Source organism: Gorilla gorilla, chromosome 2, assembly GCF_029281585.2.
Source record: "Gorilla gorilla gorilla isolate KB3781 chromosome 2, NHGRI_mGorGor1-v2.1_pri, whole genome shotgun sequence".
NCBI classification, from domain to species: Eukaryota; Metazoa; Chordata; class Mammalia; order Primates; family Hominidae; genus Gorilla; species Gorilla gorilla.
Genome location: NC_086017.1, coordinates 33,717,846 through 33,732,827, shown reverse-complemented (window position 1 = coordinate 33,732,827; position 14,982 = coordinate 33,717,846). Strand labels below are relative to the sequence as shown.

The 14,982-nt window shown below is 41.5% G+C and overlaps 2 protein-coding genes across 12 annotated transcripts in view; one reads left to right on the top strand and one right to left on the bottom strand.

The window, feature by feature from the left end:
* The window catches only part of NKIRAS1 (NFKB inhibitor interacting Ras like 1), a 27,055-nt gene extending 12,073 nt beyond the window's left edge, over positions 1 to 14,982 (top strand). For 5 of the 9 annotated variants that reach the window (XM_019023166.4, XM_055383332.2, XM_004033745.5 and 2 more), the window contains exons 4-5: positions 3,913 to 4,154; positions 11,607 to 14,982. In XM_019023166.4, the coding sequence (XP_018878711.1) occupies positions 3,913 to 4,154; positions 11,607 to 11,849 (485 nt within the window). In that variant the 3' untranslated portion in view covers positions 11,850 to 14,982. Of the gene's footprint in view, positions 1 to 3,912; positions 4,159 to 11,606 lie in introns of all 9 variants that reach the window. The other 4 variants (XM_055383336.2, XM_055383337.2, XM_055383333.2 and 1 more) reach the window with 1 other exon arrangement.
* Positions 13,624 to 14,982, bottom strand: part of UBE2E1 (ubiquitin conjugating enzyme E2 E1) — an 83,872-nt gene continuing 82,513 nt past the window's right edge. For all 3 annotated transcript variants that reach the window (XM_031009557.3, XM_055383330.1, XM_004033743.4), the window contains one exon: positions 13,624 to 14,421. In XM_031009557.3, coding sequence (XP_030865417.1) covers positions 14,324 to 14,421 — 98 coding nt within the window. In that variant the 3' untranslated portion in view covers positions 13,624 to 14,323. The remainder of the gene's footprint in view (positions 14,422 to 14,982) is intronic.

The following is a 14,982-nucleotide window of genomic DNA, read 5'->3' as shown; positions in this document are numbered from 1 at the left end:
TTTTGCCGTAGCTGTGGTTGTTTACTTTTCATTGATGTAACATTCTATTGCATGAAACTACCTCTGTCTGTTAGGTCTTCATGAACATTTGGGTTATTTCCAGTTTGGAGCTATTGGAAATAATGCTACTCTGGAACATTATTGTACATGTATCCTGGCTATTATGTGATAAATTCTGGTATACATATCTAGGAATGAAATTGCTGATTCATAGAAGGTGTGTCTCTTTAACTTTACCAGCTTCTGTTGTCTTCTTGCTTCTAGTGCTACTTTTGAGAATCTGGGAACCATTATGATTCTTGATGCTTTGTCTGTGGAAACTTTTTTAGGCTCTCTTCTTTGTTCTTAGTTGCCGTGGTTTGAAGGATAGTGTCTCCTCCAAAATTCATGTTGAAACTTAATCTCCAATGTAACAGTATTAAGCACTGTGGCATATAAGAGGTGATTAAGTCATGAGGGCTCCACCCTTCACCTTCATGAGGACTAATCCCTCATGAAAGATTAGCATCCTTATAAAAGGGCTTGAGGTTGAAGGGAGTGCTCTCTTGCTCTTCTGTCTCTCCCACCATGTGAGGACACAGCATTTGACCCCTCCCAAGGATGCAGCAACAAGGCTCCATCTTGCAGTAGGGACTGGGCCATAACAACACACCAGACCTACTGGCACCTTGATCTTGGACTTCCCATCCTCCAGAACTGTGAGAGATAAATTTTCTATTTATAAGTTACCCAGTCTGTGGTATTTTGTTATAGAAGCACAAATGGACTAAGACACCAGTGTTCTGAAATTTCAGTGATGCGTCATAAAATTGATCTTTTCTTTTCTTTCTTTTTCTTTTTTTGCTCGGGTTGGAGTGCAGTGGCACGATCTCAGCTCACTGCAACCTCCGCGTCCTGAGTTCAGGCAATTCTCCCACTTCAGCCTCCCTAGTAGCTGCAATTACAGGTGCGCACCACCGTGCCCAGCTAATTTTTGTATTTTTAGTAGAGATGGGGTTTCACCATGTTGGCTACGCTGGTCTTGAACTCCTGACCTCAGGTGATCTGCCCACCTTGGCCTCCCAAAGTGCTGGTATTACAGGTGTGAGCCCCTGCGCCTGGCCAGTCTGTTTTCATTTACTGTAGTGGACACTTAGAGGGCTCCTTCTATATGGAAATGCATGTTCTTCAGTTTTGAATTATTTTGTTATTGCTTTCTTTCCTCTGTGTTCTCTGTTCTTTTTTTCTGGAACTCTCTTTTTGGATGCTGGACCTTCTGGACTAGTCCTTGAATTTTCTTATTGCTCCTTTCCTGTTTATCATCTCTCAATATTTTTGTACCACTTTTTGGTAGATATTCTTATCTTTATTTTCCAGCCCTTCTATTGAGTTTTTGTTAGTATCCTGTTCTTATTTCATGGATGTACTATCTTATTTTTTTGATAGATTAGGTAGTTTTTTGTTTGTTTGTTTTTGTTTTTCTTTGTATAGTTGGTTTCTCTGTAGCGGTCTCTTCTTGTTGGTCTCTATTTTCTTCAGGTGTATGCTAAACCTTGGTTATCTGTTCATAATTAAAAATGGACCCCTAGGCCCAGTGCAGTGACTCATGCCTGTAATCCTAGCACTTTGGGAGGCAGAAGCAGGCAGATAGCTTGAGCTCAGGGGTTCAAGACCAGCCTGGGCAACATGGTGAAACCCCATCTATACAAAAAAATACAAGAATTAGTGGGGCTTGGTGGTATGTACCTGTAGTCCCAGCTACTTGAAGGGCTGAGGTGGGAGGATCGCTTGAGCCCAGGAGGTTGAGGCTGCAATGAGCTGAGATTGTCCCACTGAACTTCAGCCTAGATGACAAAGTGAGACCCTGTCTCAAAAATAAATAAATACAACTTAAAAAGCCAATTGGAAGCTCTAAGCATATGGATAGGGTTCATGACTTAGAGCTTCACTAAAGTGATCTGGCAGGGGCATCTATTGGGGAAGCCTAGATGTCAGTATATTTAGGATTTTTTCCTTTTCCGTTGGCCAGATTCTCCAGATTCCTCTGGATGGGGATAAAGAGCTGGCTGCCAGTGTTTTGGGAGCAGAAAGGGAAAGCCAGAGGACTTCAACATTCAGTATGTGTGTGTGCGCAGGCCATGTCACTTAATTGCCCCGTTTTCATGGTGGAACTCATTCCCTTTATCCCACAGTCTAGACAGCCTCTATTTTATACTCCCCAGAGATTGCACCCTTAAGCCTTCCCCTGGTGTGTGAGATGGGTAGTTGCCCAGCAGCGTGGAGTGGGAGAGGAAATCTAGAGAACTAGTGGAAGACTCTTGACTTCATTTGATCTTCAGAGTACCAAAATATGCAAAGGTCTAAACTTTAGACCCCCTTTTGGAGAGGCAGGTGGAGGCGGGCTAACCGGACTGGCTTTTGGTGGATAAAAAAATCACATGACAAAATGCTTGGTAGTTTTTGCTTTTAAATTAATTTGTAATCAAAGCCCAATACGTTTGTGTCTTAATAGATAACCTTTAATTTCCTTAGGGCTTAATTTATGACAGGATGACACAGACACGTATATACATAATCAGATTTATGAATAATTTTACCTTTCTAAACACTGAATACGTTCCTTATGAGTTATGTTGATGAAAGTAAATTTTTGGTTTCTCAATGATCCAATCTATATATTACCATGTGATTATTCCTTTTAATCTAATACTTGTGGAGATTTTATGTAATCTAATACTTAACGGACATTTCATGTAAGGCATCTGGAACAAATCATTCTACAGTATTTAGGTTGTTTAGGAAAACTGTAACTAGTTTTAAAAAAACTATAACATAGTATGATTGGGGAGGTATAGGATGTTACCCATGTGATTTTACCTCTGGATGTATCTCACATTGATTTATTTTTATTTTTTTATTATTATTTTTTGAGACGGAGTCTTGCTCTGTCACCCAAGCTGGAGTGCAGTGGCATCATCTCGGCTCACTGCAACCTCTGCCTCCCAGGTTCAAGCAATTCTCCCTGCCTCAACCTCCTGAGTAGCTGGGATAACAGGTGCCCGCCACCACACCCAGCGAATTTTTGTATTTTTAGTGGAGATGGGGTTTGGCCATGTTGGCCAGGCTGATCTTGAACTCCTGACCTCAGGTGATCTGCCCACCTAGGCCTCCCAAAGTGCTGGGATTATAGGCGTGAGCCACCGTGCCTGGCCTCATATTTAAATACGGAGGTGGTTACTGGGACTATACCTTACCTGTCTTATCACATGTCTCTCCACTACTTATTAAAATTAAGAGTGTTAATCTTCTCCCTTTAATTCCTTTATCAGTAAGGGCTTATTGAATATTTGCTGTGTACACAGAATGGTTCCTTTTACTTAATAAACTTAAAGACTAGTTGAAGAGATAAAACTTGCACAAATGAAACAAAGTGGTAAATGATCATAAACAAGAAGGGGATTTTTATTTTTATGCAGAAGAAATATTTTTTAAAAGAATTTTGTTTACGCCAGGTGCAGTGCCTCACACCCATAATCCCAGCACTTTAGAGGCCAAAGTGGGTAGATTGCTTGAGCCCAGGAGTTCGAGACCAGCCTGGGCCACATGGTGAAACCCTGTCTCTACAAAAAGTACAAGAATTCACTGGGCATGATGGCACCTGTAGTCCCAGCTGGGAGGGACTACTTGGGAGGCTGAGGTGGGAGGATCCCTTGAGCCCAGGTGGCGGAGGTTGTAGCGAGCTGAGATTGAGCCACTGCACTTCAGCCTGGGCAACAGAACAGGACCCTGTTTCAAAAAAAAAAGTAAAATAGAAATGTGATTATTATATGTGGTAAATAGGAAACCTAGAAAGCCAATTTCTAAAGGACAAGAAAATACGGAGCAGTCGACACTGACTTAGCCAAAAAGAGTAATTTCTTTTCTTAATCCCAGGAATGGAAGATTGCGAAACAATGGAAGATGTATACATGGCTTCAGTAGAAACAGACCGAGGAGTAAAAGAACAGTTACATCTTTATGACACCAGAGGTCTACAGGAAGGCGTGGAGCTGCCAAAGCATTATTTTTCATTTGCTGATGGCTTCGTTCTTGTGTACAGTGTGAATAACCTTGAATCCTTTCAAAGAGTGGAGCTTCTGAAGAAAGAAATTGATAAGTTCAAAGACAAAAAAGAGGCAAGTGGATATGTTAAAAATGCCAAATGTGAATTATAATACCATTTAAATTATAGCACAGACTTTTGGGTAGTTTATTTTCAGATCATTACAATCTATTCTTAGTATCTGTAAAACCTTTACAATTTTTTTCTTTTCTTTTTCTTTTTCTTTTTTTTTTTTTTTTGAGACGGAGTCTCGCTCTGTCTCCCAGGCAAGAGTGCAAAGTGCAATGATGCGATCTTGGCTCACTGCAACCTCCGCCTCCCGGGTACAAGTGATTCTCCTGCCTCAGCCTCCCGAGTAGCTGGGAATACAGGAGTGTGCCACTATGCCCGGCTAATTTTTATATTTTTACTGGAGACAGGGTATTACCACGTTGGCCAGGCTGGTCTTGAACTCCTAACCTCAAGTGCTTTGCCGGCCTTGGCCTCCCAAAGTGCTGGGATTACACGTGTGAGCCACTCTTCCTGGCCTAGAATTTTTTTCTTAACCCAAGAAATACAGGTCTGACTGAATTTAGTTAGGACCAGAATTTGACTTTCTGCCTTTTGCTTGTTACCATCTACAAGTTGAATTTTAATGACTTCTTATCTCAAGTACTACATAATTCATTTTATGTTGTTTAGTATTGCTGTTTCCTTGGGTTTTTGTTTTTGTTTTTTTTGAGACTGAGTCTCTGTCTTTCACCCAGGCTGGAGTGCAGTGGCACGATCTTGGCTCACTGCAACCTCCATCTCCCAGGTTCAAGGGATTCTCCTGCCTCAGCCTCCTTAGTAGCTGGGACTACAGGCGTGTGCTACCAGGCCCGGTAATTTTTTGTATTTTTAGTAGAAACAGGGTTTCACCGTGTTAGCCAGGATGGTCTCGATCTCCTGACTTTGTGATCTGCCTGCTTCGGCATCCCAAAGTGCTGAGATTACAGGCATGAGCCACCATGCACGCCCTCCTTGGGCTTTTTATTATCTCCTTGGGTACATAGGATTCTTGTCTTCAGGCTTACCAAAAAAAGAAACCTAATAATTATTGGATTCTACCCATATACCACTTAAACATAAGATTCATATGCCTTACAGTGGTCTGTAAAGATTTAGATTACCTGGCCCATGCCTATCCTTTTCATGTCATCTTTATTATCTGCCTGTCTCTCACTGTACTCCAGTGACACCGGTCTACTTTCTGTTTTTTCAACATGATAGTTTTGTTTTCCTGTTAAGCCTTCTCAATTGCTTGTTTCCCTGCCTGGAACTCTCTTATCTCAAATCTTTCTCCAGATCTTCACGTGGCAGACTCTTCATTGTCTAGGAAACCAGATAATATACTGATTAACAGTACTGGCTAGATGGTAGAAAAAAAACAAAAAACAAAACAAAACAAACAGCAACAAGAAAAAGTACTGGCTAGATGTTCTTAACTTAGATTTTTATATATTTTTTGTTAAGCTTTTTATTTTGAGACAATTATAGAGTCACATGCAGTTTTAAGAAGTAACAGAGAGAGATCCCTTACCCAGTTTGCCCCAGTGGTACCATCTTCAAAACTCTAGTACATCATAACCACCATATTTGTGTTGATTCAGTCAAGACACAGAACGTTTCCATCACCACAAAGATCCTTCATGTTACTCTTTTATAGCTGCCCCACTTCCCTCCCATCTTCACCCCCACCTTAACCCTTGGTAACCACTCATCTGATCTCCATTTTTATAATTGTATCATTTCAAGATTGTTATATAAATCAGTGGTCCCCAGTCTTTGGCACCAGGGACTGGTTTTGTGGATGACAATTTTTCCACAGATGGAGTTGGGGTGGTTTGGGGATGAAGCTGTTCCACCTCAGATCATCAGGCATTAGATTCTCAAAAAGAGCATGCAACCTAGATCCCTCACATGTGCAGTTCACAATTTGATTCTCGAGCTCCTGTGAGAATCTCATGCCACTGATGTGACAGGAGGCAGAGCTCAGGTGGTAATGCTTGCTCGCTCCCTGCTCACCTCCTGTTGTGCGGCCCGGTTCCTAACAGGCCCTGGACTGGTACCAGCGCATGACCTAGGGGTTGGGGACCCCTGATATAAAAGAAATCATACAGGCCGGGTGCAGTGATTCACACCTGTAATCCCAGCACTTTGGGAGGCCGAGGTGGGCAGATCACGAGGTCAGGAGTTCGAGTGCAGCTTGACCAACATGGTGAAACCCCGTCTCTACTAAAAAAATACAAAAATTAGCCTGGCGTGGTAGCACACGCCTGTAATCCCAGCTACTCAGGAGGCCGAGGCAGGAGAATCACTTGAAACCCGGGAGGCAGAGGTTGCAGTGAGCTGAGATCATGCCACTGCACTCCAGCCTGGGTGACAGAGCAAGACTCTGTCTCGGAAAAAAAAAAAAAAAAAAAAAAAAAATCATACAGTATGTAATCTTTTGGGATTGGCTTTTTTTACTCACATATCCTCTGGAGATTCATCCAAGTCACTGCATGGATCAGTAGTTCATTTCTTTTTCTTGGTGAGTAGTATTCCATGGTACGTACCAAACTCTTTTTAACCATTTATCTGTTGTAGGACATCTGGGTTATTGATATTTTATTTAGAATACTAATTTACTTTGTGAATAGATAACATATTCACAAGGTTTTGAAAAGATGTAAGAAGGCATGAAAGCTCCTCTCCCCCGTATTTCCCATCTTTCCTACCGAAACAGGCAAATGCTGTAATTATTTACTTGGGTATCCTCCAGAGACCCCTCTCTGCCCCACAGAAGTTGAAAGGTCAATGAACACTTACGTACTAGATACTTAAATCTTGGCTTTGCTTCTCAGCTTTTCTGCTTCAGTTTCCTTATCTGTAAAAGGAGAATAATAGTACCTTCCTCATATGCTTCTTCAATCCCCATAATCGTATTAATTCCGTGAATGCTTATTTAGCAACTACTATGTGCCAGGCATTGTTCTAGGTACAGGGAATGTGGTAGAGAACAAAACAGTCCATATCCCAATAAAGGTTCTATTTTGGGAGTGAGAGAGACAGTAAATAAATATATTTAATACATTACAATGAGTGATGCTATGTGGAAAAGCAGAATGGGGAATGAGGGTGCTATTTTCTATAGGGTGACTTTAGCAGATACTTGAAGGAGGTAAGGAGGGAGGGAGCAAAGCTGATGTCTGGAAGGAAGAGTGCTCCAGGTGGAGGGAATAGCTAGTACCAAGGATCTGAGGTCGGAATTTGCTTGCCATGTTCAGGAATCGGCAGTGAAGCCAGAGTGGGCTAGGAGGTGTGTTGTAGGTGATGAGGGCACTTTGCCTTTCACTTTTAGTGAGATCAGAAAGCACTGGTTTGGGGCAAAGGAATGACATGATATGGCTTAAGTTGCATTTATTTATTTTCATGTTTGGTTTTAAAAAAATTGAATAAGTAATGTTTGCACATGGTTCAAAAATGACAATCATATGTAAAAAGGACTGTGTTCAGTCTGGTTCCCACAGCTGTCCTCAACCACCAAGATCCTGTACATTAAGCATGCTTTTTAAAATATTTTACCCCTTTATTAGTTTTGGGGCAGTCGTCCAGAGTTTCTTTATATAAATACAAGCAAATAGGAGTATACATTAAAAATATTTTTCCTCCTTTTTTTTTTTTTTTTTCCTTATTTCAGACAGGGTCTTGCTCTGTTGCCCAGACTTGAGAGCTATGGCATGATCATAGCTCATTGCAGCCTAAAACTCCCGGGCTCCAGTGACCTCCTGCCTCAGTCTCCTGAGTAGCTGGGACTACAGGAGTACATCACCATGCTTGCCTAATTTTTATTTTTATTTTTTTGCAAAGACAAGGTCTTGCTATGTTGCCCAGGCTGGTCTCCCAACTCCTGGCTTCAAGTGATCCTCCTGCCTTGGCCTCCCAAAGTGCTGGGATTAGGAGTGTGAGCCACCGTGTGCCTAGCCTTTTTTCCCTTTCTCACACCAGGTAGCATACTATCCTGTACCTTCTGTTTTTCATGTAACATATCTTGGAGTTGTTTCCATATCAGTACCCAGATTTTTTTTTTTTTTAATTGTAGAGACAGGTCTTGTTATGTTGTTCAGGCTAGTCTTGAACTGCTGGTCTCAAACAGTCCTCCTTCCTCAGCCTCCCACACTGTTGGGATTACAGGTGTGAGCCACCACACCCACCCACCCACCCCCGTTTTTTTTCTTGGTAACTAATGTATAATATTCATCCTGTGGCTATAGATGTATCATCCTTGTTTTTTTTGAGATGGAGTCTTGCTGTTGCCCACACTAGAGTGCAGTGGCATGATCTCAGCCCACAGCAACCTCCGCCTCCCATGTTCAAGCGATTTTCCTGCCTCAGCCTCCTGAGTAGCTGGGATTACAGGCGTTCACCACCACGCCTGGCTAATTTTTGTATTCTTAGTAGACAGGGTTTCACCATGTTGGACAGGCTGGTCTCAAACTACTGACCTCAGGTGATCCACCCACCTGGGCCTCCCAAAGTGCTGGGATTACAGGCATTAGCCACCATGCCCGGCCGTTTGTTTTATTTAGATAAGATTGTGTTTGTATGCTAATGGGAGAAAATTGATGATGAGGGGACTAAGTGCTGGAGTGACATCCTTGTCCAGGTAAAGGAGGATGGGTTTTAGGGCAGAGCAAATGGGCTTGGAAGATGGTAGGTTGTTAGATGTGGTGGCGGAATCTTGCTCCGTCTCCCAGGCTGGAGTGCAGTGGCATGATCTCAGCTCACTGCAAGCTCTGCCTCTTGGGTTCATGCCATTCTCCTGCTTCAGCCTCCCAAGTAGCTGGGACTACAGGCGCCCGCCACCACGCCCGGCTAATTTTTTTGTATTTTTAGTAGAGATGGGGTTTCACCGTGTTAGCCAGGATGGTCTCAATCTCCTGACCTCATGATCCACCCACCTCCACCTCCCAAAGTACTGGGATTACATGTGTGAGTCACCGTGCCTGGCTGAAATTCTCTTCTAATTGTGTATCTTACTGAAACAATATGGTCATCAGGTGAAAGGAAAGTGGGGAAGGAAGAGGAGATACTGGAACTTGTAGAAGGGCGCCAAAGGTATGAGATGTCTCATTACAGAGTAAATGGAGAAAATGTAATACATTTGCCAGAGAACACCAGTTCATTTGAGATCAGTGGTATGATCTGGGCCAGCAGGGTTGTATGTTTTTCTCCAGCCATATTCAGCTAAATGGTGTAGGCACAGAGTCTGGTTAACAGTTAAATTTAACAAGGGAGGGGTTTTGCCAGGTGAATATGGTAAGATAATGGGGGCAAGGGAGTGAATAAAAATAATCTAAGCTGGGTAGGGAGGACTTAAGGACATGAGTAGGGTGGAAGGACAGTGATAAAGGTAGTAGAGCCAGTAGGTTGTATGTCCTTGTGGTGTTTGGAATTCTTGCAATGGGGGCATTAGGCATGACTGGGAAGGCAGGAGTCAGAGTGGGATGCCTGGAACTGAGATCATAGAGAGCAGTTACAATGTCAAGGTCTAGGCTGGGTGTGGTAGTTCACGTCTGTAATCCCAGCACTTTGCGGAGCTGAGGCAGGAGGATTGCTTGAAGCAAGGAGTTTGAGACCAGCTCCAGCAATAAAGTAAGACCCCATCTCTAAAAATTAAAAAAATAGCTGGGCAGGCTGAGGAGGAGGATCAGGATCGCTTGAGCCCAGAAGCTCAAGGCTGCAACCAGCAATGATTAAGCCATTGCACTCCATCCTGGGTGACACAGAGAGACCCTGTCTCTTTAAAAAAACAAACAAAAAAAACAAGGTCTAGGATATGACCACGGGAGTGGTGAATGGCTGAGGTAAGGATGATGAGACCATTGGAGAAGTCAAAGAATAAGAGACCAGGTTACTGGAAGCAGCATCTACGTGGCCAGTGAAATCACTAAGAATTATGACCGGAGTAACGGCGAGGGCAGGTTGACCATGAGTCAGCTCTGTGATGAGGAGCAGTTGGGGGGCCGGCCTGGGATTAGTAGGTACAACAGACTGATAGCATCAGCTTTCTGCAGGGGTTTTAGAGAAGGACACCATTGGAGGTAGCATTGAGGGACAAGGAGGACATCTTACCCCAACCTTGTGGTAGTGGTAGGAGGGGAGTGATAGAGGAAGCAGGACTGCAAGGCAACTAGGAAAGGTGAAGGAACATTCAAAGCAGAGGTGGAGGACGCAGAGGTGGAGGATGCAGTGGGGGTGAGTCTTGCTGAATTCTAAGGGGTAAAGTAAACGAGTTTCTGCAGTTGGGAGCAGAGGGAGATGGAGGTCACAGTAGGGGAGAGATACATGAAGATGAAAGTCTGGGTGATGAAGAATGACAGGAGGGCTTGAAAGATGAGATAGAGTATGTGATTCCTCTAGAAAACTGGAGCTCTGGGCCCACTTTCATCCTGCCAGCAAGGCATGGCCTTACTGGAGCACAGACAGGAAGGAAGACAATAGTGGTTCCAAGATCTGATGAGTTCACTGCTGCTCCTCAGAGAGGCCTTTGACAGTTCTTGCTGCCCATTGTCTACTGTCACATCGTCTTGTGTAATCTTTATGGGCACTATCTGAAAATCTGGTTTGGGGTCTCTTCTCCTCCCCCTGAGCTTTGACTGCTGTATTCTGTCATGCGCAGTGTCTGGTGTATAGTAAGCATTCGTGTAAAATGTTCCTGTTGGCACATACTTTTGTTTGTTTGTTTTTGGCCCATACATTTAACAGATACTTAGCAGTCACCTTTTTAGTATTATGAATAATGTGAACACAACAATTCCTGTTCTCATGGATAGAGAACTCCCACAGCTCCAGCTGTCTTATTTTGAAGTACTATGTTGCAAATCTCTCATACATCAAGTGTAGCCAAACTGAAATGCAGACTCATTGAAACCAGTCTGTATCCTAGATGCCAGTTTCCCAAGTCCATCTTCCATTCATACCTGAGCTAATTTTTTTTTTTTTTTTACAGTTAGCAAACTACAGAGCATCTGCATTTTTTTTTTTTTTTTTTTTTTTTTTTGAGATGGAGTCTTGCGCAGTCACCCAGGCTGGAGTGCAGTGGCGCCATCTCGGCTTACTGCAACGTCTGCCTCCCGGGTTCCAGCGATTCTCCTGCCTCAGCCTCCCAAGTACAGGCGCACGCCACTACGCCTGGCTAATTTTTTTATTTTCAGTAGAGATGGGGTTTCACCGTGTTGGCCAGGGTGGTCTCGAACTCCTGACCTCAAGAGATCCACGAGCCTCGGCCTCCCAAAGTGCTGGGAATATAGGCATGAGCCAGCACGCCCAGCCGAGCATCTCCATTTTTAACAAAAATGCATTAAGGAGTAAGGTGAAATCCTAATATCCAGTCACACTTGAGAATCAGTTTAATGAAGCAGGTTTGTTAAGTGGAACAATTTTCCTTATGTCTCCATTTTGCCCAGGAACTGATGTTGGCAAAGTACTAGTATGATCTTTTCAATCCGTTTTCTTTCAGGTAGCAATTGTTGTATTAGGAAACAAAATCGACCTTTCTGAGCAGAGACAAGTGGACGCTGAAGTGGCACAGCAGTGGGCAAAAAGTGAGAAAGTAAGACTGTGGGAGGTGACTGTTACAGATCGGAAAACTCTGATTGAACCATTCACTTTATTAGCCAGTAAACTTTCTCAACCCCAGAGCAAATCAAGCTTTCCTTTGCCTGGGAGGAAAAACAAAGGGAACTCTAATTCTGAGAACTAAAAATCAGTAATTTCCACAATTGTATGTTGAATAGTGATTGCCTTTAAGTGTCTGTGAACATGGAGTAATATTACTATTTAAAATAGGCCATTTGTGTCTACCTTTGGTCCTTAGGAAAATTCCTAAGGAAGTCATTTAATGCACTTTAGATGTTAAAAGTATTTGGGCTAAGGTTATTATTGCCTGATATGAAATAATATATTCTCATTCTCATTGTTTGAAACCTGTCTTTGAAATTAGCACCTTTGTTATTTATGTTGTACTTGTGAAAACAGTAAAATAGTTTGGATAGTTATCCAAATGCACCTATGTATGACTTCCCCCCAACCCCAAGCTGTTTCGGAAGATATCATAATCATTCTGTGTAACATTATGCAAACCTCTAAGCCCAAACATGACTTTGTTTTTAAAAAGTTCATTAATCTAATGTCTAGGATTACAAAACAACATTTTTTTTGTGTCTAAATTGGACCCAAAACATTGAACAGTTTGGGGCAGTAAGCTAAATTTCATCTTGTGGAGATTTTGCTAAACAGACTAAGACCCATGATTTAGCTTTGCTCAAATTAGAATGTTTAGCATGAGTTGAGGTACCAGGTAGTGTAAGTAGGTTCATCACGCTCTAAGGCCGTTTTTTCCTTAGCCAGACCCCTGTTGATAGACCAGATACTTGAGGGCAAACTGCTCCTCCTCTTGAAAATGATTAGGCACTTAAGGACAGTAAAGCTGTATTTTCTGGAAGACTGTATCTTCTGGAACAGTTTTCTAGAAAACTAGTCATATACAATAAAAGTATCAAAAATACTGAGCTCTAATTTGATCTAACTTAGATGTCTGAGTTTGTGTTGTTTCTCGAAAGATTTTTGGCAAGACTCAAGCAATGTGGCTGACTGTAACTTTATTAATTTAAAAGGTAGGAAGTAAGCTACTTAGTGGTTTCACCTGTGAAATAACTATTTTGACTGAAATGTAAAATAAGCTATTCAACAAAGAACATATTAAAACATCAAGTAATTTGTAACATCTTAAATGGAATACTTTTTTCATGAGCTCTAGTGAAGAACTACTACATATAAAAGATGATACTTACAAATCAGCTATTGCTGCTACAGTATAATTCTTCAAAATTTCTCATCATAAATTCATTTTTTGGTTAAAAAATTAATTACCACTCAGACACTACTCACCCCTTACCCTTTTCCCCCGGTTATTGAATATTAATCTGGCTTCCCCCCCATGCATGTTACATAGATGGACAAATGCTTTCATAATGATTAAGTACCTTCCAGTTTGCTTTGTTTCCTACTAATGCAACTTAGTCTATATTAGTACAAACAGTTACCAATTCTTTTTAAATTCTGTAATGAATGTATGTGTCTCTGGATAAGTTTATCTGAAAGAGACATACAGAAACAGAACTGCTGGGTCATGACGTGTATACTTAGGTACTGCCAAAATGCCCCCTAAGGCAGTGTACCAGTTTATCCATGACGGAACCCATTTCTCATGTACTTGCTACTAGAGCATCTGCAAGTTAGAAAATGCTTTTAAAAAGATGCAGTAGGGTTCGTCTTTGAAGCCTAAATGGGGTAGATTATTTAACCTTTTCTAGGATACCTCATCTACAGCTGTGTAAAGTACAGATCCTAATACAGGTAAATAATACCTACTAAATATGCATTATTGTTAGCTTGTTTTAGAAGCAGATACCTATCGATTTCAGAAGAATCTGCAAATGGCAACCAAAAGGCAAAAGTAAATGAACACAGCAGTATTTATTAGGTGGTTTTTAATATTGTTTATTAGCACAGTAACAAATGCAGACTTAAGTAGTCCACAACATAGAACCAATCCACTGAGCAACTCCTATTCCACGCCTTACAGTTAACAGCTTAAGGTATTTCACTACAGGTTTTCACAAGTCCTGATTTAGACCTTTTTTAAACAAAGTAGACTGGCATATAAAATAAAACGCATTACTCATCTCTTATATGGTGTTTTATAGCCACATGTCCATTTTATATATATGAGATGACAGTCTCTAAAAACTCTGTTAAATATCAATGTTCCCTTCCAAGAAGGGAAAACAAATTCCAATTTTGTTTTAAACAAAAAGTATGTAGTCTTAGAGGGACTTTACATAAATGGCCATGTGTGTAACCTGTACCAAATTAAGCTGTTTTAAATTTACAGACTACAAGCAACTGAACCCAAATGTCTAAATGTACATTCTTTTCTGTACTATATTTCAGCTAATATTGCAGAACTAATGACAATTTTAAAAGTTGCTATTACCAATTCTGTCTACTGTAGCAAGATACCTTAAGTTACAACAAAATCTTAGGAAATAAGACTGAATAATATCTGTTATAGAAATACCCTACTCTTTACCAACTCCCACCCTCCCTGACCCCTTCAAAATCATAAGCAGCTCTCTTCTGTGACAAATAATGTAAGAATTGTGAAACCCCAATTTATGTAGCGTATCTCTTGGTCCACTGTCTGGCCATTCTGTCATGTTCTGCTCTGTTGGTCATATACTGAGTGGCAATACTTCCCACCAAGGGGTCGGCTGGAAAAAAAGAATTTAGATTACTTTGGAGAAAGGAAAAGAACATTTTAAACTTTAGCGAATAGTGACAGCTTGGGTAGATACGTACAACAACGTATATGTGATCAAACCCATCTTCGAAACACCACTCCACCATGCTGGATATTTTTCCATCAAAATTTCAAAAAACATAACGTGGGGGGAAGAGGGAATGCTTAGGCTTTAGTGTACTGGTCTGTCTTTATCTTAGTTCATTCCATTTTTCTCCCAGCAAACAACACTCGATTGGAGTTTCTTTACTCTTATGTGTTAGGCTGAGTTCAGTAGAGACTGGAACGGTCAAGGCTCCAGACTACAATGAACATCCAACTGTGTTCATGTGACCCTTAGCTCAACGTCACCAGTTAACGGCATTGTGAATACTGTGAAGTCTTCGGGGCTGTTGCAGTTCAACACTATTAACCTTTACGCTGGTTAAAGAGCCAGGTTGCCAGGCAAAACCTGGACCTCCAATTAAGTATAGTATTTCTCTGAATCTTAGGATCTTTAATAAGTTTATATTTGGTTTACCTAGAAAATAAA